The following is a 26,420-nucleotide window of genomic DNA, read 5'->3' as shown; positions in this document are numbered from 1 at the left end:
CATGCCTATATTTTTTGCAATAACGACAGGTAGTGTTGGATTTTCGTCCCCTAGATTTGGATCTACTCTTTTTGTGACTAGTACTCCCTTTGACTTGAGTTCTACCTCTAACACTTAGACCTTCACCCTTGTCCTCAGAATGAATTTCAAGATCAAATTTTTCTTTGGATAATAAATTAGATTTAACATCTTCAAAGGATAAGGTGTCATTATTACCATACAACATAATTTCCTTGAAGTGTTTGTAGGTAGAAGGTAAAGAGACAACCAACAAAACAACTTTATCTTCATCATCGATTTTAATATCGATATTTTGTAGATCCATAATAATAGAATTAAACTCATCAAGATGAGATTGAATGGGAGTACCTTCTATCATACGGAACGTATATAATCGCTCCTTGAGACGAAGCTTGTTGGCGAGGCTTTTAGTCATATACAAAGTTTTCAACCTTAACCACAATTCCGCAGCGGTGGTTACATCGGCCACTTCACGTAGAACCTCCTTGGACAAGCAAAGTTGGATTGCTGAAAGCGCCTTTTCATCCAACTCATCCCATTGCTCATCGGTCATGAAAGCCGATTTTTTTAACTTTCCATCTAAAGCTTTCTTTAATCCGTTCTGAGTGAGAACGGCTCTCATTTGGACTTTCCAAATAGAAAAGCTAATCTTGCCATCAAACTTCTCAATGTCAAATTTTGTAACGGTAGACATTTCCAATTAAATAACTGCTCTGATACCACTTGTTGGGGGTATCAACTCAATGCGGAAGACTGGATCGAATTTAATTGGAAATAAAGAGAAGTAAGAGAATAATGAAGACAAAATTTTAACGTGGAAAAAACTCTAAATCGGAGAAAAAACCCACGGACAACGACGAGCAAAATGATTCCACTATGTAAAAGGAAGAGTACAAAAAGTCCTCTAAAATTATGAGGACAAAGAGTAATAAATCACTTTATTTTCTCTCTCAATAAATACTCTCTCAGAATGGAATAAGAGCTACAAAATAACACTCTCAAATTTCTTCTTCTGATCAGTGAATGATCGATTTCCGTATCTCGACCTTTCGTAATTCATTGCCTTTTATAGGCAAAAAAACTGCTACAGTAACTCGTTATTTTTTCAATGTTGACTGTAGCAATTTGACAAATCATAGACGGTGCCTATCAAGCGGAAAAATTGAGCCATCAATGTTGACTAACAATTAATTTTGACTAACAATTCCAGAACTTGCATCTCATATGTGATGATTTAACAAAATGACTTCCAAATCTTTTTTTAAACAATGAATGATCATGTTGGGATTGGTTGTATCCAAGGATAGAATGAAGTACAGAGTCTAGCAAACCACTGACTAGTAGCTTGTTTCATATCATAGATCAATTTGTGAACTACAGACTTGATTGGGTTTGGTGCATGCTTCTCCTTGTGGGATTTCCATGTACACTTCTTCAAGATTGCCATGCAAGAAGGCATTGCTAATATCTAATTGCTCGAGAAGCCAGTTTTGAGAGGCAGCTATATCTAGAAGAAGACGAATGGTAGACATTATTGTAACAGGAGCAAAAGTATCAAATTGATCAAGCCGTCCTGTGTGTATCCTTTAGCTACTACACAGGCCTTATACCTTTCAACAGACCCATCATATGTGTATTTAATTTTAAAAACCCATAAAGCACCTATAGGTGGTTTTTCTTTAGGTAATTTTGTAATGGTCCGCATATTATTTTTCTCCAAGGCTATTAATTTATCTTTCATAGCCTTAATCCAACATTCTGATTTTACTGTCTGATCATAATTCTCAGGCTCAACTGATTGTAGTAGTTAAAACGCAGTTAAGATGAGAACGGGATAAATTATGATATGATAGGACAAAAGATAGGGGGTGCCTTATATTTTGAGTTTGATCATAATTTGATGAAATGATATTATTATTACAGTGGAAGTCATACAGATATGAGGCACATACCTTACTCCACTGGATCTTCAAAGAGATGGTTTAGGTTGGAGATTGTCACATGTACGAGCAATTTGTGCCATGTCATGAGAAATATGAGTAGTTGGTGACTCTAATCGTTGTTTAACATGAACTAAAGTAGATTGAGAGATAAGGGTATCATAGAAAACCTAATCCAAAACAGAATTACCGGGACTATTTTCATTCTCAGATTTATTAACAACAAACATAGTATAAGGAAGAACATGCTCATCAAACACAACATTCTTAGAAACAAATATTTCTCTAGGATGAAGTTCCGTAAGTACATAGCCTTTGGAGATTTTACCCCCAAAACATACACACTTCCTTGCTCCATCTAACTTAGTTCTATTTTGTGTAGGAGTAGAGCAAAAGTCAGACACCCAGACAATTCTAAATCAATTAAAGTTGGAGGTTTATCAAATACCAGTTCAAGGGGTGATTTATTTTTCAAGTTTGGAAAAAAATTGTTAATAAGATGCGTGACATGTCTAAACATCATAACACCCAAAAACTTTAGGCAATTTTGAAATCAGACTGACCTGGTAACATTTGGAATGGTAACATTTAGAAGTGTGTGCTTCCTTTCCACCACAAAATTCTTTTGTGGATCCTCAACAAACGAGGTTTGGTGGATTATTCTATTTTCAGCATAAAATTTTGCCGTGACAAACTCAAGTCCATTGTCTGTCGTTATAACTTTGATCCTTTTACCCAATTGAGTTAAAGTGGTAAAATTTTGTAGAAGTTGTCTGGTTTCGGATTTAGATTAATAAAGAAAAGGTCCAAATACGTTTCCTAAAATCATCAACCACAGTAAAAATATATTTATTAAATTGGTCTTTCTCCTCTTTTTCTTCTTCTTCTCTTGATCTATCGCTGCTTTCTTTTCCTCCTCCTCCTCCTCCCACCATCATTTCATCGACATCTTTCATAATCATCACACAAACACCATCAGTAGAGCATTTTTCTACCATCATTCCACATGCAAAAAGGACTATGGGAGAATGGACTTTGACACAGAGGCGCCAATGCGAACAACGACTAATCTAATGCGACACCACGAACTAGTGGTTGGAAGAGTTGGCAATTCCCAACAGGAGAATTCATTTATACTCTTGCCCTCCTTCAAAACAAGCCAATTTTCAATGCAAGCTTATACAAGCAGATGCACTCACTTAAAAACAAGGAGAAGGCTAAGATCTATGCTCAAAGTTTGTATCTTTGAGAAAGAGGAGGAGGAGGGGCAGGTGAAGGCAACATAGAAGTGAAGAAGAGAAGTTATTGCAATGGAGGAAGAGTAGAGGAGGCAGGTAACGAAAGAGGAGATGCATAAGCGGCAATGGCATGGCGATTTCTGACTAGGGTTCAGGATAGAGAAGAACACTATATTTGGGTACTAAATTAAGATAATAAGGGAACTAAAATCATGCAATTAAAAAGTAGAGGAATAAAATCGAACAAATATATTAGTTGAGAAATCAAAAGTGAAGAACAAATTTAGTACTCCTACTGGTTACAAAATTACCTGCAAATTTATAGCAAAATAGTAAAGTTGAAGTTGTTGGAAACAATGTATCTTGTGTGTCAATTTGGATTTCAGTGGATATCTTCATTATTTAAAATAACACAAGAAATGAGGTTAACTGATGTTGCTGTTGCAGCATATATTTTTGGAACTTCAAGCTCTGACACCATTGACATGTTGATTTACATTTTTTTATCTCAAATATTGTGTTCACTGTTGCATAATAAGTTTCGTACTATATTAATATATTTTTTTACTAAATAGGAAAGCTATTTTCACAGATACAGATTTTGGAATTTGTAAAGGTGACAGGAAAATACGCTGCTAGGATCCTAATTGCAAGGTATGAGACTTGAGTCCAACATTGGAAGGGATGAAATTGTAGTGTGGGGTTTATAGGGCCTTGGACACTACCTACAATTGCTACTTTTTATGGTATAGTTCTTTGGAGGTTCTTCTCATACTCCGAGGTCTAATACCCAAGAAAATGGATCGTGTGTAGTTGTTTATTTTGTTTTAATCTATTTTATTTTTCAGTATATGAAAATTTGACTTACTAACTTGTTTACAATGGTAGAAATGATTGTGGTGTTTGGCTAGCTACTTAGATGATGTAATTGGGCTAGAATGGATATAAAATACAAGTGAGTTAATAATTTTATTTACAAATTTTGCAATTGCCGTATTTTTTTCATTATCATAAAAAAAATAATGAAATTATTTCAAAAAACAATGATGATTGAAAAAGATTGTGGATTGCCTTGGACTTGGCTTTAAACCCAAACACTTTGAAGGACTTGATGAAAATCTCAGACCATCCAGTGTCCAAGATCAAAGGAACTTGACATAAGAATAGAAGTCAATGTTGATCTTTGGTCATTTTCCCGAGTCAAATACTTGACCCCAGTTAAACTACGTTGCCACTGCCACTCTGCCTAGCTCTGTCGTGAAAGGGAACATCGATTGAGCTCACCACTGACTGCGGCCATTTACTATTACACTGGTTATAAACCACTTATCCACTAAGGATGAACCGTGACCTAGGCCCACCTCAGATTCAGATGTAAACCTAAGGAACAACTGTTACACAAACATCTTTTCTCTACCTAATAAGTCTGACATTCCTGACACACTGTTAGCTTTATTGGACAAGTTGTGCGTACTGTATAGGCGCTGGACGCACTTCTATACCTAAACAATTACAATGAAAGGTGCACATAACAACAAATCCACCTCACTTAATGATGCCTGTATACACGGAAGGAACCCTTTGGCTGCTATCTCATAATCGGCTTATTTATTTATTTAATATTTTTTAAAAAACAAATTCTTAAAATAATATTTTTCAAAAACATATTCTTTGTCTAGAGTTTTTTTTGCTATGTCTCTCGATAAAATATATATATTTTTAATTTTTTAAATACTATTTCATCTTTAGTAGAGACAAAACTATCTGACTGTGCCATATGTTATTATCTGCTTACTGCAGAGATGAAACTCACAGAATTGTACTATGTGTCATGATCTGGATCAATTTACGAAACTGGTTAAAAAAAATAAATTTATATTTTAATATTTAATTAAAATTTATTAAAAATAAAAAATTATAAAATTTAAGAATAAAAAAATTATATAATTTTTAATTAACTTAATTAACAACTACAAATATATTAAAAATGTGTATTGAAATTATACTATGTATACTATATGACACTAAAAAGAATATCTGCTAATAAAATTATAAATTTAAAATTAATTGTTTTAAAGTATGAGTCACATTTTTTTTTCAAACTAGTTTGTAAGTTAGGTGTGATATTTAAAAATTTTAATAATTTATATAATAAATATGTATTTTTTATAATTCTTTTTATAGATATTTAAACTAAAATTAACAAATTCTTAACATTGTATTTTTTTAATATATTTGTAATTATTAATTAATTTAATTAAAAATTATCTAAATTTTAATAATTTATTCTTAAATTAAATATTATGATTTTTTTATTTTTAATATATTTTAATTAAATATTCAATTTTTTTTAATTAAATATGTTTCGTCAAGACAATGGAGGAATGATGTAACAAAACAGACCTCAGATAGAAAATATATTTTTAAAAATTACTATTTTAAGAATTTATTTTTTTAAAAATATTAAAATAATAAATCAGCCCTATTGATATAATTCTAAACATATTTAATTTAAGAAAAAAATAACTATAAAAAATAATAAAAACATAAATTATTAAGATTTTTAAATATCACACCTAACTTACAAAACTAGTTTGAAAAAAAAAATGTGGCTCACTTTAAAATAATTACTTTTAAATTTATAATTTTATTAGCAAGTATTCTTTTTATCGTCATACAGTATATATAGTGTAATTTCAATATATATTTTTAATATATTTATAATTATTAATTAAGTTAATTAAAAATTATATAAATTTTTATTCTTAAATTTTATAATTTTCTATTTTTAATAAATTTTAATATAATATTAGAATATAATTTTTTTTCTTTTTTTAACCAGTTTCGTAAATTGATCCAGATCATGACACATGGCGCAATTCTGTGAGTTTTGTCTCTGCACACATACGTAGTTTCGTCTCTGTACGAAATAGCATTTAAAAAATTAAAAAAAATATATTTTGTCGAGACAGTATGCAAAACAGTTCTTGACGTGGTAAAAAAGATCCAGACAGGGAATATGTTTTTAAAAAAAACATTATTTTAAGAATTGGTTTTTTAAAAAACATTAAAAAAATAAATAAGCCCTCATAATCTTATACCCTTACTTTGGTCAAATTTCTACTGACGCGTGAAGTGTTTCTTGCATGAACACTATCCTTTGGAGATCACCTTAACTTGTACCCTGTACTAGGAATTGACCCCTCCCCCGACCCATTGGTGCACATCATAGTTATTTTGGATATAGTTTTTTTTTTCTCCTCCTCATCGACTACCTAGTTTAGATGATAATAATCAATTTTGTTGTGTGTCATTGGAGTGACAAGTCATGAAGTAAAAGACTTATCTCTGTTAGTTCTCAAATTTTATAGTCATAATTTTGAAGTAAAGTTTCTATCCTGTTACTACGTGGTGTTAAAATCCAAAGAAAATTGACTAGTGAATGGGAGAATTCGACCTTGGGGAATGGAATTCTAGAATTGCAAAAACAAATAAAGAAATCAGTAAAAACAGGAATACTCCTTAAAAGCCCGAATCACGACCATTATCAAAGGATTATTCAGTCCTATTTTATAAAAAATGTAGGCTAATGCAATAAAGGAAGACGAAGTTTAGAACAGAGATCCTTTGTTACTTATATGTCCATTTATACAAGGTGTTTCTTTACAAACTAAACCATACCATCATGCTCTTTATCTCCTGCAACTTAGTCTATTGATAGCATGATACCATCACAATGGCCTAGACTAGCACTTAATCTATGGAAAAATAAAAAGATGTCAAAAGCATTTGCAACTATGACAGCGGGAGATGCATGAAAGGCCTCTGCTGCAAATGTTTCAAACTCTGGTCCATGTTGACTTGGACCATCACAGCAAGCATTGTTTTGCTTTACTTATTATCTTGCCAATATCCACCAATCCACAACATTGCTATGCCCTTCACCCATGATTAAATTTGGTTTAAAGTTTGACATCATTATGTAACCATCTTCTCTCCCAAACACATTCTGGAGATTCAAAGTCTTTGGAGATGATTCCAAATATGAGCGAGTAATCCAAAGCAAGAAGAACTTCTGCCACCTAAAACCTAGAAATAAGAAATAAATATTAGAAATATGACAATATTCCATTATTATTATTAACATAATAGACTATTTTAGCACCAAAATCATACAGAAGACAGTATTTTTAACATTAAAATTTAAACTCGATCTAAGAAATTTCTTTTGGATTAGAACCAATTGTTCAAGCAAATTAACATGAAATAACTTGTAACTTACCTAGTGAATCATTCAAATAATAATTGTAATTTGAGAAGTTAACTAAGCATAAGGAAATAAGCTGCAAAGAAATGGATTATTCAAATAGTATATGAAGTTAACTAAACCATAATTTCTTAAATAAACAAAACTGAGAGAATTCCTAGTGTGAATAATGTAGAAATCTAGAAAGTGAATATGAAACTCATGGGGTTATGAGTAAATATTATGGAGCCTTTCAAGATATAACAGTAAAATGTGCGTTTTAGTTATTTCCTAAAATTAAAGCAAAAAATTGAACTTGATGCGTAATGGGTCACTGGAAATGCAATGCATTTATAGTTATTATTGAGGTTAATTATTGGTATGATAAAGAGTACAATTCGTAGCTGCAATAGATTTATTTATAAGTAAAATCTATACCATATTCAAAGTGTTTTATTTAGTTGTCATCTTCTTGACAAGGTAACATTGTATATACTATTGAGTCTTGAGAACAATTTTGTTTACGGATACTGAGATTACCATGCAAGTTTGTACATTTAATCCTTAATATCAGATATAAGATACACTACTCTGCACTTTGTTTTCACTGCACTGATTCAGGAAAGAACTTAGCATGTTCAAATGAATACATGATCACAACATAGCATACCACTAACCATAAAAATGTAATCCGATGAATCACGAGCAGGCTATTAATGATATTTTTAATTAAAAAGAACAGAGTGCTAATACCAAGGAGGGTGAGAGGTGGAAGCTACACATCCTTTCGGGTTCATGACAACCGGGAAAAAGGCCCTCCTGAGAGCTGCAAGACCCTTCTTCATCATCTGCACTTATGCAAGCTCTATGATAGCTCAAGAACTCGTTCTCATCCTCAAATTCTGCACATGAATCAGAGATTTTTATTATAAAACTGTTAACTGATTTGAAATCCAGAGCACTGATGGCCACCAACACTAGTGGGTCTTAAATCATATAAAAAAATTTGAAGGCTTTACCACTGGATGATTCCTGCCTGCCGATGCAGCAGCTCATATTATGACTTTATCATTTATCATGATGGCAGGAATGTGAGCAATCTTAGAGAAGTGTTTCCCTTTCTGATTTCGATACCTTTTTTCTAGTGAAGGGCACCTCTTTATCCACAGTAATTCAAGAGACGATGGCAGTTGATCTTCTGCCAATGAACCAAGCCTTCCACGATACCGGATTTCGAGCTCTCAGAGAGAAGTGAGATGTTGAAGCCCATTTAGATCATCAAAAGGCGTCTGACAATAGAAGATTACAAGCTTTCTAAGAGAAGTGGGCAGTGATAGCTCCTTCAGCAAGGTGTTGAGGACATTTTCTTCCCCAAAACCTTTAAGAGAGAGATGCGACAGAGAAGTGAGGCATTGGAATTGGAAACATAACTCTGTTTAGACATAAGTGATAGTATTCCAAAATCCGCATCAAGTCATTCTAGACTGGAAGGCAACCACCTTGGGGACAATAATGCAAGCTGTGGAAGCATAGAAAGGTTCAAGTACCTTAGACAGGGAGATCCATCTCTTGTGGAAGTGACCTAAGCTTCTCACAATCATTGATATTACCAAATTCTAATTAGAAGCAGCCTCTCCACCTTTGTTAGTAATTGCTTCCAAGTTGGGACAACAAATGATAAGAAGCCATTGAAGAGCTGGGAAGCAGTCTGACGGAAAGGACATGAAAGAATTGCAGCTCTTATCGATATTTTCAAAAGTCAAACCTTGAAGACAATTGGCATTGAGTATCATTCTTGGCAAAAACCGCAAGCCGTTACACTTTTCAATTGATAGTACACCATAAGGCAAGTTGTCAAGCAAAGATAACAAACCCTCTCCCCCTTCTCTAACACTCATTGCTTCAATTGGGGTTTTTCAGTGCAGATAGCATGAGTTGGCCTCTAGTTGGTTGCACTCTGTGATGTGCACCTCTTTCAATGAAGGTAAATGGTTGGGCAAATTTCCTCTCAACATGGGGTGCTTGGATAAACGCAAATGCTTTAGACAAGGAAAAGGAAAGTTGCTACTTTCACCTTCAAATGGTAGGAACTCCACCCAGTTTGACATCTCTTCAAACTCAAGACTTTCCAACAATGGAAATGGATGAAAGGAAAAGGAATTTGCATTCTTGCATTAGAACTCGTGACCAACTTGCTTCACCATTCTCATCCTCTTAATGACAAGCTACTCAAGAAAAGGTAATTGTCTAAATGGCGGAAGCAACATACAATAGTTGCAATCACTAATACAAATGACAAAATTAGAATATGAAGATACCGCAGGAGCACCAAATTGCCAATTGATTTAGGTAGCTCACTAATATTTTTTGTAACCAAACAATGACAGTATTCTCAAACAATGTTGTTTCGCCAGCCAACCATACAACACTGATTTGGTCAAGTAACATTGATAATACAGAGATTGTGGTAGAAAGGTGCGCAAACACTTTATCTCATCTACACCCTGAAATACAGTTTCTAGGATTTTACTGTCTTCAAAGTAGCAAGAACTTCTCCCAGATACAAGTCTAGCTAAATCATAAATGAGGTCATGCATTCGAAACTTTTCCTCTTCTTCAGCTTTGTCTTTTTCAAGTAAGGATCTAAGTAGTAATTCATTAAAGTATTCCGAACCTATGGATTCCATTGCTTGACCCCTTTGGATTGTTGTAGAAAGCTTCAGGCATCCATGACAAAATCAACTCCTTCCTATTCAACAAATGCTGTTTTGGAAAAAAATCAACAATAAGCAAAACATCTTTTCAATTGGGCTGGAAGATGACGATAACTTATGCGTAAAGCTGGAAAAACATCATCATGTGCCCATAAGCTTCTGTCCAGAATTCTTATCCACTCCTCTACATCAACTTTTGATCACAGAAGACCTCCCAAAGCTTTTGCAGCTAATGGTATGCCATTGCATTTTATTGCAATATTTCTACCAATTTCTTCAAGGCTTGGATATCTGTCATAACCTTCATTTCTGAATGCAAGATTTGCAAGTATTTGCCTACAGTTTTCATCTATTAGATGCTTCAGCTTGTGAATGCGAAGTGTATGTGTGATGTCAGCAACTCTTTGTTGTCTGGTCGTCACAATGATCTTACTTCGCTTTTCCCGCTGCCAAAAGGTGCTATTCGGTGATGCCAATCATTATAATTGTTGTTCCAGAGGTCATCAAGTACTTGCAAAAACTTCTTATCTATTAAGCTGTTCTATAGTTCAACACGAAGAACATCTAGTTTAGTAATATTACAATTTTAAGTGTGATAGACTCCGATTTTCTTGGTTACCCTGAAAACATCAAAATCATCAGCACGCGCAAGCTTTCAAATCAAAATGTTTGTTCACTTCACTATCATTATAAAGGTATTGAGCAAGGATTGTTTTGCCGAGACCCCATCATCACTTCTACATTATTATTGCTCTCATCATCATCGTCATAAAATATAAGCATGTTTCGTAACTCGTCTTTGTCATCCTCTCTAGCGACCACGAGTTCAACGAACAAATATGTATCTTGGGTATAAGAGACTCTCCTAGAAACACACTGCAAACCAATAATATCTTTCTGTTACACGAAATGTTCTAGCCTTCCCGTTATTGCTTCAAGGTTGGAATTCATGCTCCTGCAGAGTTGATTAAAGGGAGAAGAATGTAATGATTTCACCTGAGTAGAAAAGCTTTTAGATTGTCCCTCCACCTTGCCTCCCAAAGATTCACTGTTGATTTCATCCAACAAATCTTCTGCATCCAAGACAGCATCTTTCAACTCATCAAGCCATGCCTTCACATCATTATAAGCGTCATTGAGTACAGCATTAACAGCGAGCAGCTTTATCCTCAGCTCATCCAATTATTTTTAAATTGATGTAGTGAGTGAGTCTATACTGAAGTTTCTTGCATGTATAAAAATTCAAAATCAAAACTTTAGTTAATCAATACCGAAAGGAAAGCAGTTTGCCACTATGTTATCTTTTTACTAATACGTGGGAGTTGTTTTGAATGAAAATAGAAGATAGGATAAATATTTTATTTTTAAATTAAAAAATTTATATAATATTTATAAAAGTAAATAAAAGATTAACAAATTTATCAATTTCATAAACATCATGTATTTTTTTGAATTTATATATTACTCCTGTTTCAATTTATTTGTCGAAAGAGAGAAGAAACTTATTCCTCGTTCTCTCTATTTAAAAATTCAACACATTAATAATTGTTATGCTTTCCTACTTATATTTTTGGTCCGTATAAAATATTTATACTATTTGAGTAGTCTAAGAGTGCATTGATAAAGGATAAATTGAAAACTTTAGCAATTAATTCCAATTAAATGATTGATTTTTTTGGTTTGTGTAATTTTTTTCTTTCTATGAACAGATAAATAGGAATTGGGGTAGTATTTCCTGACAATTAACCAGAGAATAGGATTTTGAACTAAATTTTCACCTTTACTAAATGATAAGTTATATTAATGTATCCAAGCATTTATTAAGGGATAGCAGAAGATTTTGAATCCGTAGTTTTACAATTAGTTTAATTTTTTGATCCTGCTCAAGGATGTTTTCAATGTGTCTGCTTTTGGTGCTAGATTGGCTAAGAAGAAAGGGTTAAAGGATCCTTTATAGAAGCAAGATCTAATAATGCTAAGGAATATCAGAGATCTGTGTTGTTAATATTCAGCCAGGCTTTAGAATAGTTGTCAAATACATCAATTTCAAGTCTTCTATAGGCTGAAACATCAGAGTATGGATTAAAATCACATTGATAAAGTCATGTGATCTTTACCATAGGAGTTGGTGCAACCTTGGCTGCTAGGAGACTAGCATCAGATTGTATGTCTAATGCATACTTTCCTTGACAGATGTTGATTCCTCCACATAAATTAAGAGGGCAATAGATTATACTATAACATGATATATTTGTTAACAATGATTAAATTATTAGTTAACAAAATGTCTTAAAAGTTTTTGACATAAGAATAGATCATTGATAAGTTGAAAATAGATTACCAGTTTGTTTACTAATTGATACTGTTGTTAATCAATAATTTACAAATAGTTTAAAAGTTTATTATATGGGTACAATCTTGTGTAGGAATGAATGAATTTTAAATTGATAAGACTCTGCAACAAATAATCAACTTGAAAGAAGAGGAAAAAGTTATATTATATATACAATAAATCTTTGCATAAGTCTCTAATTTTAATATTAAGTGTTTTTTATACTTCTTGCTTTTGATTTATAATATTACATCTCAATTTACCATGAAATTCTTTTAACACATCATGAAATTAACATTCTTATACTGTTAAGTATAAGCTGGGTCATAAGTAGATCATTATGACCTTTTATTGGACTAATGCAACTCATTCATCTCAACTTTATCTCAGTCAATTCAATAATAAGTCAAATTAAATTAAATTGTCCAGTAGTGAATGCTCATTGGATATGATGTATATCACACTTTTACATTATGAACCAATATGTTTAAGTTGGGTTCAAGTCCAATGACATGTACTTAACTCATTATGTTTAAAGATTAACTTAAGTACTAAAGGATCTTTGCAACTTCTATTTTTCTTTTTTCTTTTTCTCAATTAATATATCCTCATGTTTGAATTCTGTTGGACCATCCTAATGATGGGCTTAGCAATTACTAAATTAGTTATGTAAATTTTTAAAAAAAAGTAATATTATTTTTTATTTTTTTGTAATTTTGTATCCTCTTAACCTCTCCCTAGTATCATTCGAGATCACTTCTTTAGGTAAAAGAAAATGTGAACATATATGAATATATTTTATCATATTTAATAATTAACCATGAGCTTATGCAAGTTTATTATAGTCTTTTAGAGTGATTAAAGTGAAAAAAAAATTAAAAACTATGAAACCTGTAATGTCAAATATACACAATCAAATATGTTACAATAGAAAAAAAAAAAAAAAAGAGAGAAATTACAAAAATGCAAAACTTAAAAGTGATTAAATGAATGTGACTTTCATTTACAGACAAATTTAAAAGATTTCTATTACTATTATTTGTTAATACAAAATATATTTTCAAAGTGTATTTTTAACCTTTTAAACATAATAGCTTATAACTCTTTCTAATAATAATGACTGAAATTTAAGAAATAAAAAAAAAATCAAGTGAATTCATATTAGTGGGATCCATTTTAGCTTTTCTCCTTCAAATTTCAAATTCAACATATGTTGATTCAAGTAAAAATTCTAAGCCACACACACAAATTTAAAGTATCTCAGTTAAATATTCAAAAAATAGTATCTTTTACCGAAAACAAAGGTTTTGAAAGATTATATTATATAATTTACATACTTAAACCAAAATAATATCTCCATCACTATTTTTTTTAAATAATTGATTAACATAAAAATTTCTGAATAACTTTATATGCATTCATTTAGTGTAAATTGATGGTTTATTAATGGCTTAAATATATTTTTAAACTTAATATTTTTGTAAAATTTTAAATTTTTAAAAAAAATTGTATTTGTCTCTCTATTTTTTTTCAAAATTTATGTTTTATGATTTGTAACAACCTCCTATTTAATTACATCAACATTTGTCAGGTACCAAGAATAAAAGATATTAAATTTAAAAAAATTAAAATCAAAACATATAGATAATTAAATAATACTAACATGTTATTTGATTTGTGGAGAGCAGAAAGATTTTACGATCTTTTCATGTTTAAAGCAACATTTTGGAAGGAACTAATAAATTATTTATTTTTGCACCGCAGAGTGTCATTAAATTAAATTATTTTTAAAAATAAATAATTAAAATTATATTACATAACTATTAATAATAAATATTATATTATATTAAATAAAAAAATAAATACATGTTATATAACAAAAGTTATTTGGTACGATAAAAAATTAATCCTAAAAAACACTCCTAAAATATTCAACTGTAACTTCCCAAAATGTGAGAATTTAGAGAAAAAAATTAAATTAATTAAATAAATTATCTTCAATTTAAGATATTATATATATATATATATATAATTATTCTAAATATATAATAATATTTTTTTTATTTCTCTTGGTTGTCTAGTAAAATTAGATATTTGCGTAGGACTAAAACTAAATTTTAAAAATAAAATTCACTCTGAAATCGTGAAATGAGAGAAATTTTTGGGTGATTTACAACAACAACAAAAATACATAAATGTCGTGTTACTATTAGTTAAGACTATAATTATCCGAAATCATGAAAAATTTTAAATAAAAGAATATTAAAAATTAATTTTTTTCTTATCATATTTTACAAAAAAAAAATTATATTATATTATTATTTAATAACTTAATTTTAAAAATCATCTCTCAAAAAATTTAGCTCTTAAAGTAAGAAAATGGGTAAAATAAAAAAAAATATTATCTCATAATTTTAAGTCGATTATATTTATATTCAATACCCACTTAAAACAAAACCTTTCCCCAAAACCTTCCCACCAACTAACCTAAACTTCTTGCCTCTCTTCCCCCAACCAAAGCATGAAGTTGGGTGGCCGTTGGCAAAGCACAAAATTTCGATTCCATCTCTACCGAATCTGACGAAGTTGTTCAAAGGTTCATAATCTGCAGCACTTAACTACGTGCATTCAAATTTCTAAGTGAGTAAATAATGCCTAATGTTCTCATTACAAGATTAATTGCAAATGCATCATCATTCACACACTTCAACAACAAGGGTACCCTAATCCAATTTGCTTCTCTGCTGCAACAAAAACACTACTGTGCTTCACTTTTTCTCTTCAACTCATGCATTTCTCATACAAGCAACCCCAAAGATGACACCTTTACAGTGTCTTACCTCATCAACTCATGTGGGGTGTCTCCAACATTGGCTATCAAACACTCCCAAAAGATGAATTTTGAAAACCCAGATGGCCCAAATGCTGTCCTTCATCTTCTCAAGAACTATGGCTTCTCCAAAACCCATGTTGCAAAATTTGTGGCTAAATATCCAAGGGTGCTTACTGCAAAAGTAGAGAATAACCTTTTGCCTAAACTCAAGTTCTTTAGTTCCATTGGGGTTTCCAACATTGACATGCCTGAGATGTTAATTGCTAACCCCTTTATCTTTGGAAGGAGCTTGAAAAAGTGTCTCATCCCACGTTACGAGATCCTAAAGAGTGTAGTTTGTGATGATAAGGAGGTTGTTAGAACTTTGAAAAAATCAGCATATGCTTTTACATATTGTAACGTAAGGAATATTTTGGTTCCAAACATTGAGATTTTGAGGCAATGTGGTGTGCCTCAAGCTTCAATCTCTCTATTGATGGCACATTATCCGCGTGTAGTGTATTGTAAGCATTCCAGATTTGTTGAAGCTGTCAAGAAAGTTGAGCAAATTGGGTTTGATGCTTTGAAAACAACTTTTGTATTTGCCCTTCAAGTGCTTTTAACAATGAGTAAAGAGGTTTGGGAATCAAGAATTGAGGTTTATGAGAAGTGGGGTTGGAGCCATGATATGGCAATTCAAGCATTTAGGACATTTCCCAATTTTATGAAGTTGTCTGAGGAGATGGTTACAAAGAAAATGAGTTTCCTGGTGAAGGATATGGGTTTGCCATCAGAAGTTATTGCTAAACGGCCTCAGATTCTAGCCTACAACTTGGAGAAGAGGATTATCCCTAGATTCTCAGTAATTAAAATCTTGCAATCAAAAGGTCTGTTTGAGAATAATTTGTCCATAGGTTCCCTAATGTCCCTAACAGAGGAAAAATTTTTGAAGAAATTTGTCATCAATTTTCAGCAAGATTTTCCTCACTTACCAGATGTCTACCAAGATAATTTGATTAATCGTCAGAATGTTCTTTGAAGGTTTTTACTGGCTATTGTCCGATGCTAAACTGAACTTTGAGTTTTATCTGATTACACTTTTGTGTGTCAACATTTTCAGTTTCATTTCACTTCAGTAGAGGGACTTTTGGTGTAGCGTATTGATTTTATAGTCAAATATAGCAATCCACTTTCTGGTAATTTTCAATTTATGTATCTTGATTTATTTATGTCGATTGCATGTGACACATTAAAAGAAAACTCCTATGTTTTGTAGGTTAGAGATGATGATTCCAATGAATTTTGTATTGACGCTAAATTTTTGTTTTCGACATGTTTATATATTAAAACGTGTTTATATATTATGGGAAGCACTTGTTTCTTTCCTGTTATTTATTTTGTTGTCACATAACCACACTACAGTTTTTTCATATGTTTTAAGCAAAAATGACATATACTGTGGTCAGTGGCATGTCTATACTTAAAACTACCATAAACTATGTGGAATGCAGTGTGATGCTGATATGAGCTACTAGACAGAGGAGAGCAGAGATTAACTGATGTTTCTAAAGGCTTCCCTTATGATCTGTTTGATGCTGCACTCTCACATACAGTCTCAATGTACCCAGTTGATATGCAGGTGGATGATCATGCCCAAAACTGGAGTCTGAAACTGAAACTTCTATATTTCATTCTTTATACATCAAAATCTAAATCCAAATTTTAGACTAGTCAACTAAGAAAATGATGGTGCCCAAAACCTCAAACACGTGAGGACATTGTCTTAAAATATGAGTTCTTTAGATAAAAATCTTGAATGGAACCTATTGTGAGTAGTGAGTAAGGAATCTGTGTTGCCCAACAAGATTGGTGCTTGTACTCTTGAGTCCTTCAAATTGGAGTATTGTATTCAATTATACATAAATTTGATAGGTTTAAAAATGTATATAGTAGGAGAAAAAGGGAGAACTCATAAGTTGTAACTAACTAATTCAGTAGTTAGGACACTAGCCCTTTTAGCAATATAAATAAGAGCTCGGGGTAGTTAGTGAAGGGAGTTTTTTTAGGATAGAACTAGGCTGGTTTGGAGAGGGTGGTCTCTTGAATTACGTCAGGGCATAGCAATTGTATAATTCTTCCTATTCTTAATTTGAACCACGTTGGTGTAGCATTGGGAATTACGGTTTTGCAATAAAGAGGCATTCTTTCATATTTGAATAAGGTCACTATACCCAATAAATTTCCAATCCCAGTCATAGAAGAGTTATTAGATGAATTGGCAGGAGCAACACTATTTTCCAAGCTGGACTTAAATCTGGTTATCATCAGATTTTAATAAAAAATAAGAGGTAGAGAAGACAGCCTTTCGAATACAAGAAGGTTACTATGAATTTCTGGTGATGCCATTTGGATTGACAAATGTACCCTCCACTTTTCAAGCTCTCATGACTGAGTTACTTCAGCCTTCCCTTCCGAAGTTTGTGGTGGTCTTTTTTATGATATATTCGTATACTGCCCCTCAGTTGAGCTGCACTTAGCTCACTTGAAAGAGGTGTTGCAAGTGTTACAAGTACACCATACACAAATTAAAGGTGAACAAAAAGAAATGCACCTTTGGGCGGCAAAGTCTGAAATTCTAGGCCATATTATTTTAGCTAATGGTGTCTCAGCTGATCCAAAAAAGTAGAAGTAATGTGACTTTGGCCTGTCCCTAAAGATCTCAAAAGTTTACAGGGATTTTTGGGTTTAACTGGCTAATACATATGATTTGTGCGTGGTTATGGGAAAATTGCACAACCTTTGACTCAGTTATTGAAGGAGGATGGTTTCAAATGGAGCACGGAAGCACAAATGGCTTTTGAGGAGTTGAAAACAGCAATAACCCAGCTACCTATTCTTGCAGTCCCTGACTTTGTGAAACCTTTTGTTGTGGAGACTGATGCCTCATGTAAAGGTTTAGGGGCTGTTCTATTACAAGAAGGCAAATCTTTAGCCTTTTGGAGTCAAGCAATTTCTGTAGAGAGGGCAGAATAAGTCAGTTTATGAAAGAGAGTTGATGGCTGTGGTACAAGCTGTACAGAAGTGGAGGCATTACTTAATGGGCAGTCACTTTACCATCATTACTGATAAAAAAAAAGGTCTCAAATTCCTCACGGAACAAAGGCTATTGACATAGGGTATGATTTGAGACTTGATATAGACCAGGAAAAGAAAATTCAGCTGCTGATGCACTTTCTAGTAAATCCATATTTTCAGCCATGACAGTGTTACAGTTTGATGAATGGGAGGACAGGGATGATGAAGTATGGAAGGACACTTGCTTACAAACCATAATATAGGAGTTACTTTGAGAGGGGGAAAATTATACTACAAGGGAAAGCTGGTTCTGCCTAAACAGTTTTCGAGGATCCCAACCATCATTCATGAACTCCATAGTTCACCTACTCGGGGACAGTCAGGCTATTTCAGAACCTTCAAAAGGGTGGCTGGAGTGTTATATTGGGAGGGTATGCGAAGGGATATCAAAGAGTTTATTATGCAATGCAATATTTGTCAACGAAATAAGCATGAGACCTATCTCTTGTAGGATTATTGTAGCCATTGCCTATTGTTGCCATTGCGTAGGTCTGGTCTGACATTTCTATGGATTTTATCTTATTGTTGTCTAAGACTATGTTTGAGAGTTAGGTTTAGGAGGGAAGGGAAGGGAAGGAATTTAATCTTGTTTGGGAGTTGTTTAATTAGGATAAAAAGGTTTTGAGAGTTTTTCTAAACCTTTCAAAAGCTTGTTTTTTGAGTTCTCTCATTTTAAGAAATTTGATCACTCCCACCCTTTTATACTATTTCACAAATAAGATTTTAAAATTTTTAAAAAAATTATTAATTTTTCAAGTGACAATTTTTTAAAAAAAAAATTAAAAATAAAAATATTTTTAAAATTATTTATATAATTAAATTCTCCTATCATTCTTTCTTCTCAATATTAAACATTCAAACAAGAGAGAACTTTAATCTCTTTCCCCTTCTTCTCCCTTCAAACTCACTACAGTGGATGTAGCTCATATCTTTGTAAAAGAAATTGTAAAACTCCATGGCTTTTCCTCCTCCGTCGTTTCTGATAGAGATTAAATATTCTTGAGTACTTTGAAGGAGTTATTCAAACAAGCTAACACCAAATTGAAATTCAGCACTTCTTACCGTCTACAAACTGATGGTTAAATAAAGGTAGTGAACCACTCTTTAGAAACATGTCTACACTTCTTGCCGCTTGGATCAACTCACCGACATTCTCAGAGATGCCAGAGTAGAGTAAGGATCTTTGAATAAAAGCAATGCCTTATATTTGAATGTAAAAACAATAGTGATGTGACAATTACGCGTCGAAATTATAGTAAACTTCAAACATTAAAGCTTAATCCCAGTAATTGAATAGAAATAACTACATTAACAAATGGGATGCCCACCAAGTGGGGTTGGGAAAGGGTAAATGTACACAGCCGGCCCTAACCTTGCTCTAGCAAAGAGGTTTTTCAAGTATTGGGATGCAGCAACCTTACTGTTATGTCAAGGCTCACCCTAGAAAAATAACTACACCGGATTCAACTTGTCTTAGGATTGTGTTTAATTTCAATTTTGAATATAGTTTGAGATAGAACTAAGAAGAAATCCTTCAATTATAATGACTTTCCTTTTCATTAATCCCAAAAAAATGATGTATTTTTGCTTTCCCAGACCCCAGTAAGATATCTATATTAGGCATGTGAATCTATGGTTTATACTAATTTTTTCAAATTTAAATAAAATGATTTGTTAAGAGTTTTCATTGAAAAGAAAAAGGCTTTATCTTATTTCTCAGTGATTCTGTCCACTTAGCATTGATCAAAACTAATAAAATTATGTTGTATGTAACTACGTATCCTTGATCATTATAGTGCTAGAACAGGAAGAGTATATATTCAACAAGTTGAATTGTCATAAGCTGGCCTATCAGATTTTGACATTTTCAGTGGTAGGGTTACGGACAAATGGTGCAATTTCATTAAGGGCCAAAACAAAGAGCCAGAATTTTCTTTTGATGAGGCAGAGAGGGGAGTTTCAGAGGTATATGGCCAGTGTGCATCTTTGTTGTTGTAAGGCAGATATTCGATCATATTGAAGATAATGAGCATAATAACTTCACCGAAAGAGCTAATGTAGGATAAGTTAAGAAGCTCTTGACACAACTTGTCACTACATGGAAGAGCACTTCTAGTCCTCAAAAGTTGAGGAATGCAATGCCCCATGAACATCAAACAGTTTGAGCTTTCAAGTTCTGTCCACTAGATATCAGAGTGCTTTGAAGAGAAATCCATTCATTGTTCAGTATGCAAGCAAATATATTGGTCTCCCCCTATGGATGGAACGCTTAAGCAACATCCAGCAATAAACTGTTAGTTTGTTTCAGTTGAAAAAGAAGTTCTGTATTGATGAACATTCCAAACCAAGCGTATCATATTTGGTTATTACTGATTATACTGTAACATGACTTGTTACATACTTGTTAGAAATTGCTAAATTATTAACATGATAAGTTAAAAATAGATTACCAGTTTGATCACTAGTTGATATTGGTTGTTAATAAATAATTTAAGCATTGTTAACAGGTGTATGAAACAGAAGAATCTTAAGCATGGGAATGATTAAACTTTTAGATGGGAGATGCAGCACTTGTTGGAACAAGTGTGTATGCTTACAATAGGAGTGTTGCTAGAATGCTAGACTCAATTTTGATTAGTAAATTAATGATTATTAATTTATTACTTGGTTAATATTGTTATAATCTTTGCAAAAGAAGAATTTGTTATTTGATAATTAAAATTTTAGAATTTATTTTATCAAATAAATAATATTTTTTTTAAGTGAAATATTATTATATTATTTGTTAATAAGACAAGAACAATAACATTAATAATAAGAGAGCAGCATAACATAATTTGTTGTTTGATAACAGATTAAAGTTCAAGTGTTAATAATATATATGTTGATTTAAGTAATTGTAAGATGCACTTCAAATTAAATAAAATTAAAAAAAAAAAGATAATCTTTTTTATTTTATTATCAGATACTATTTATATGATTTTAAAATTAAAAACTATTAAAAATGTATATAAAATAAATTGCATCACTTACTCTCTTGTATAATGTCTTACTTTGTCTACTCATGTGGAGTGTCCCTTAGGCTATTAAACAAATTGTCAGTGAGAGTACTAAATAAAGTGTCAAGTTGTAAATGAGAGTAACAAAGAAAAGTTAATAGTATGGAAGAGGTGGTTAGCAAATTAAATAAATAATTATTTAGTTGATGATATACCCTAAAAGAAAGATAGGAAAGATGTAGCATATATTATCACACTTTAAAGTTTGGAGTCAAAAAATTTTACTTTTAAGCGGTGTTTAGTATTCAAATTTTTTTAACTTTTTTGAGAATGTTACTTAAAAATTTCTTTATATGTTTGGTATAAGATACAAAAAAATATTTCAAAAGATGTGAGATTCTCAAAAAATTTGAATTGTAAAAAATTGAAATTTTTATTTTTCTATCTCAATAGGTGAGTATCCTTAACTTTGTTGAGGAACTGAAATTTGTGGACAAAAATATCTTCTTCAGTTTACCAACTCTAAATTATTGTTGTACTTTCTTTTCTCTTTACTTTACTAGTCTCTCTCACGCCCTCTCCTTCATAGCTATTCTGATCTTACTCTCTTCTTCATCTTATTTCACTTTACTAATTCTAAATTATTGTTGTACTTTCTTTTCTCTTTACTTTACTAGTCTCTCTCACGTCATCTCCTTCATAGTTGTTCTGCTCTTACTTTTTGATAAACATTAATTTTATTTTTGTATTATTTATCTAAGTTATTCTGCTCTTTCTTTATTTTTTTTTGTTAAGTTTATCTTTTATCATTATTTGCATGGAGTTTTATATGACTTATATTTAAGTTAAGAGTATTTTTGTAAAAGTAATAATATTTTTAGATAAATTTTTTTAATACTAAGCATGAAAATAAAAAATAAAAAGTTTTTTAAAAAAGTTACTCAATAAACAAATATGAAACACATTTCTCCATAATGTTACTTAAAATTCTATACCAAACATTTCTTTAAGTTTCATTTCAACATTATAGATATAAAAACTCTCCAATCCCCTTCTACATCATCTTCATGGCAGTTAACAACTTTCACTATTGCTATTCCTTGTTACTATTGTACATTCTAAGTCTTATGTTATTTAATAGAGAATATTAGAAATGCAACGAAGTTCTCAAATGAAAACTCACAATTTGGAGTTTACGTGATGAAATTAAAAAAAGAAGATGCGGGGAAAATGATGTTGATGAACAACGACATTATAGCAAGACGTAAATATCCATATAAACTTTACATAGACAACATTAGTCACATAATAAAAAAACATTTTACAAATGAAAATGATTAAAGGGATAAAAGCAAAACATTAACCAGGCTTTTTAAGTATACAGACTATAAACCAAAATAAAAGGAAAGTATAAGGTCTACAAATCTATTTAAATTATCTGTCCAAAAAGAAATAAAAAAGATTTTATTTTTATTAATTTTATCACATAAAAGCTTATAATAATATTAATTTATTCTCTTTTTTCATGCATACTTGGCTTTGACCCAAAGATTTAATTTTTATTTATTTTATCACATAAAAGTTTATAATAACATAAATTTATTAGTTATTTTGTTTTTTTATGCATACTTGGCTGCTTTAACCTCGTTTGATTTCCTTCTCTTCGCGCGTTGTTTCATTCGCAAGTCCAAACTCAGGAGGGTTCATCTGAAAAACCTGCACATAGGTGTCCTTCATCGACGGATTCTCCGAAACCCATTTGCGTGTCTTTGTCATGATGTCACATTGTTACCTTCACTGTTCGTAGCCAAACTCAACGATAATCTTCATTGCGTTTTCCCCGTTATCACATCCTCAAGTGTGTGCAAGTGAAAGTGTTTCACCTTTCAGCTATCAACAACGTCCATTCAAATCTGTGAGTGAGTAAATGGTTCCTAATTTTCACATTGCAAGATTAACTGCATCATTCTTACACTGCAACAAAGGTACCCAAATTCGATTGGATTCTTTTCTGCAATACAAACACAATGCTTTCCTTTTATTCTTCAACTCATTCACTTCAACCACCTCTTCTGGCTCTGAATCTGATGGAAACCTTCATAAAGGTGACACCTTTACAGTGTCTTACCTCGTCAACTCATGTGGGGTGTCCCCAACATTGGCTATGAAACTCTCCCATAGGGTGAATATCAAAAACCCAGATGGCCCAAATGCTGTTCTTGATCTTTTCAACAACTATGGCTTCTCCAAAACCCATTTTGCAAAATTTGTGGCTAAATTTCCAAGGGTGCTCAATGCAAATGCTGAGAACATCCTTTTGCCTAAATTCAAGTTCTTCCGTTCTATTGGTGTTTCAAACGCCGATATGCCTAGGATCCTAATTGATAACCACATTATCTTGGCTAGAAGCTTGGAAAAATGCCTCATCCCACGTTATGAGGTACTTAGGGGTATAGTTCGTGATAATCAAGAAGTTGTTAGAGCTTTGAAAAGTGCCCCATTTGGTTTTACATTTGCTAATATGGTGAATGACTTGGTTCCAAACATCGAGGTTTTGAGGCAATTTGGTGTGCCTCAAGCTTCCATTTCTCTCTTGATGATGCATTGTGGAACTGCACCGTATGCAAAGCATCCCAGATTTGTGGAAGCTTTCAACACTGCTAAGGAAATTGGGTTTAATCCTTTGAAAGCAACTTTTGTTGTGGCTATTGAAATGCTTATTAGGAGCAAAGAAGCGCGGGAATCAAAGTTTAAGGTTTATGAGAGGTGGGGCTGGAACCGCGAAATTGCTCTTCGGGCATTTAGAAAGTTTCCTTGTTTTATGAAGTTGTCAGAGGAGATGTTTGCCAAAAAAATGAATTTCCTTGTGAAGGATATGGGTTGGTCATCAGAAGATATTGCTGATTATCCTCAAGTTCTAGCTTACAACTTTGAGAAGAGGATTGTACCTAGATTCTCAGTAATTAAAATCTTGAAATCCAGAGGTCTGCTTGAGAATAGTTTCCGCTTTAGTTCTTTTATTTGCTTAAATGAGGAAAATTTTTTGCAGAAATTTGTTGTCAATTTTCAGAAAGATTTGCCTCTCTTACCTGGTGTCTATAGAGATGTGATCAATCATTTGAATGTAATGTAGTTTTGAATGTTTTTGCAGGCTATTGTCCTAACTTCCAACTTTTTTATTTCGAATATAAATTGAACCTTGAGTTTTGCTTGCTTTCACGTTGTGTATACTTTTTGAGATTTGAGACTTGGGTAGTGGGACTTTTGCCAGATTTATAGCATGTTGTTTTCATAATCAAGTATATAAATCAACTTACTGGTGATTTTCGATTACGATAGCTTGGTTTTTATATTTCTGTTTATACCACATAACACATTAAAGGTAGAGTGCCTTTGTTTTCTTTGGCCATCTGCTGGATTTTATCTTGATCACTGCCTTGTTTTAAAAATGTTTATCTATTGTGGCCTATGAGCAAAACATTTGTACCGTCCCTGTGATTTGTTCTGTTATCACATAACCACACTACTATTTTTTTCCATCCATCTTGAACATAAATGACGTGATAGGCTTGTCTTTACCATAAACTATATAGAATGCCTTGGGTGGATGGCCACGGTTTGTTAGAGCAGACAGAGAGGATTAATAAGCCAAGCTTATTTCAATGAAATCAAATTGCATTTAGTTGTATTGCTATTGCTGTTCTTTAATTAATGAATTCTGTTAAGATGTCTCACAAGCTTATGATATAGCCACCTTCAACCTAAAATTGTTGCTATATCTTGTTAGTGCATACTGTTTTGAGGAATCTTGGATGCATTTAATTTTGAACTTTTGTTAACTACTAGTAATTTTTATGATTTCTTGATTATTTTGTGAGAGTAACTAGAAAACAGGGAAATGCCACTTTCAAAAATAATGATGATAATATTTGATGCTTCAATGAATCTATCTAAGAACACACATTGAGCCTTAGAGACTTAGTAGCATGGAGAGCTTCAGTGATACAAATCGCATAATCCTTTCTATTTTGTACGACATGATCATGATGGATGACTTTTTTGGTACAAATGGTCTTCAACTGTTTTTCAAGGCTTCTCGTATGCTCTAATGGAGAGTGTTCTTGCAAGAAACACTCCTATGCTCAAATTAGAGAAATTTTTCTTAGGTTGTAGGGTTGAATTAGAGTAAAAAGTATATTTGTCTTAGGAAAATTCCTCTTTTATATATAGGTGTTAATAGCTTTGTTGTTTAGCACATTTATCATGAGCAATTGGACATGGGTGTACATTCTTGTCATTGTACGTCAATGCATGACGTGTGTTAAATAAGGTTGCCATTTATCGGAAGTATTGGAACATAGTTGTATGATTGTACTATGCAATAGTTAGGTTATCTTGGTTCTGATATAAATAAGGGTGGTTTGGACTATGATTCATCCTGGATGACTGCAGTCATTTTGTAGTGAATTTTGACTAGTGATGGTGAACTTAGAGGTTTGACCTTAGATCAATTGCCTCCCAGCTTGAGTTGTTCATGAAGTTAACGAATTGAAATGAAATAGGTTTTTGTGATGTCTAAATTTACTTTTGTTTAAGGTTGATTAGATTTCTTTTGCGTTGCTTTTGGATCTGAAAAATCTAACTTGTTGCAATGACCACTTCTACATGTTTTTTTATTGGAACAGTTGTTAGTTTTCTATTGGAGGGTTGGTTTTTTATGTGCATAAAAAACTAACACAACTACTCCAATAGAAAAGGTACACATAGAAGTGGTCGCTTTAGCAAATTAGACTTTTTAAATCTAGAAGTAGTGCGAAAGAAATCCAATTGACTCTGGACAAAGGTAAGTTTAGACAAGAACCTATTTCATCTCGACTCGCCCACTTCATAACCGACTCGTGTTGGTGATCTTAACTAGTCAAAATCCACTGCAGATAGAATACCCCTGAACACATTCATGACTACGGTTATCTTGTGTCATCT

General features: G+C 32.3%; 3 protein-coding genes across 6 annotated transcripts; 2 read left to right on the top strand and 1 right to left on the bottom strand.

Annotated features, from left to right (window-relative positions):
• Positions 1-6,785: 6,785 nt before the first annotated feature.
• Positions 6,786-8,707, bottom strand: LOC113856181. Of its 4 annotated transcripts, none has more exons than XR_003502874.1 (3): positions 8,199-8,345; positions 7,986-8,036; positions 6,786-7,288 (listed from the first exon to the last, which is right to left on the bottom strand). XR_003502874.1 is itself a non-coding variant. In XM_027487899.1 (3 exons), the coding sequence occupies exons 1-3, from the start codon at positions 8,499-8,501 to the stop codon at positions 7,162-7,164; spliced, it is 306 nt and encodes a 101-aa protein (XP_027343700.1). In that variant the 5' UTR covers positions 8,502-8,707; the 3' UTR covers positions 6,786-7,161. The 4 variants fall into 4 exon arrangements, 1 of the variants encoding a protein (XP_027343700.1); XM_027487899.1 differs by lacking the exon at positions 7,986-8,036 and adding an exon at positions 8,469-8,707 and having other exon boundaries at positions 6,786-7,281; positions 8,199-8,351; XR_003502873.1 differs by lacking the exon at positions 8,199-8,345 and having other exon boundaries at positions 7,986-8,184.
• Positions 8,708-15,142: 6,435 nt separating this feature from the next.
• Positions 15,143-16,342, top strand: LOC113854192 (transcription termination factor MTERF4, chloroplastic-like). Its single transcript, XM_027485078.1, has one exon. The coding sequence runs from the start codon at positions 15,143-15,145 to the stop codon at positions 16,340-16,342; it is 1,200 nt and encodes a 399-aa protein (XP_027340879.1).
• A 6,900-nt stretch (positions 16,343-23,242) lies between these two features.
• LOC113854191 (transcription termination factor MTERF4, chloroplastic-like) lies at positions 23,243-24,570 on the top strand. The gene has a single exon (XM_027485077.1). It carries the CDS (start codon positions 23,365-23,367, stop codon positions 24,568-24,570), a length of 1,206 nt encoding a protein of 401 aa, XP_027340878.1. The 5' UTR covers positions 23,243-23,364.
• The last annotated feature ends 1,850 nt before the right edge of the window (positions 24,571-26,420 follow it).

Source organism: Abrus precatorius, unplaced genomic scaffold (assembly GCF_003935025.1).
Source record: "Abrus precatorius isolate BTA unplaced genomic scaffold, Abrus_2018 Scaffold11, whole genome shotgun sequence".
Lineage (NCBI taxonomy): Eukaryota > Viridiplantae > Streptophyta > Magnoliopsida > Fabales > Fabaceae > Abrus > Abrus precatorius.
The sequence above is the reverse complement of the archived record's forward strand: the minus strand, read 5'-3'. Positions and strand labels throughout refer to the sequence as shown.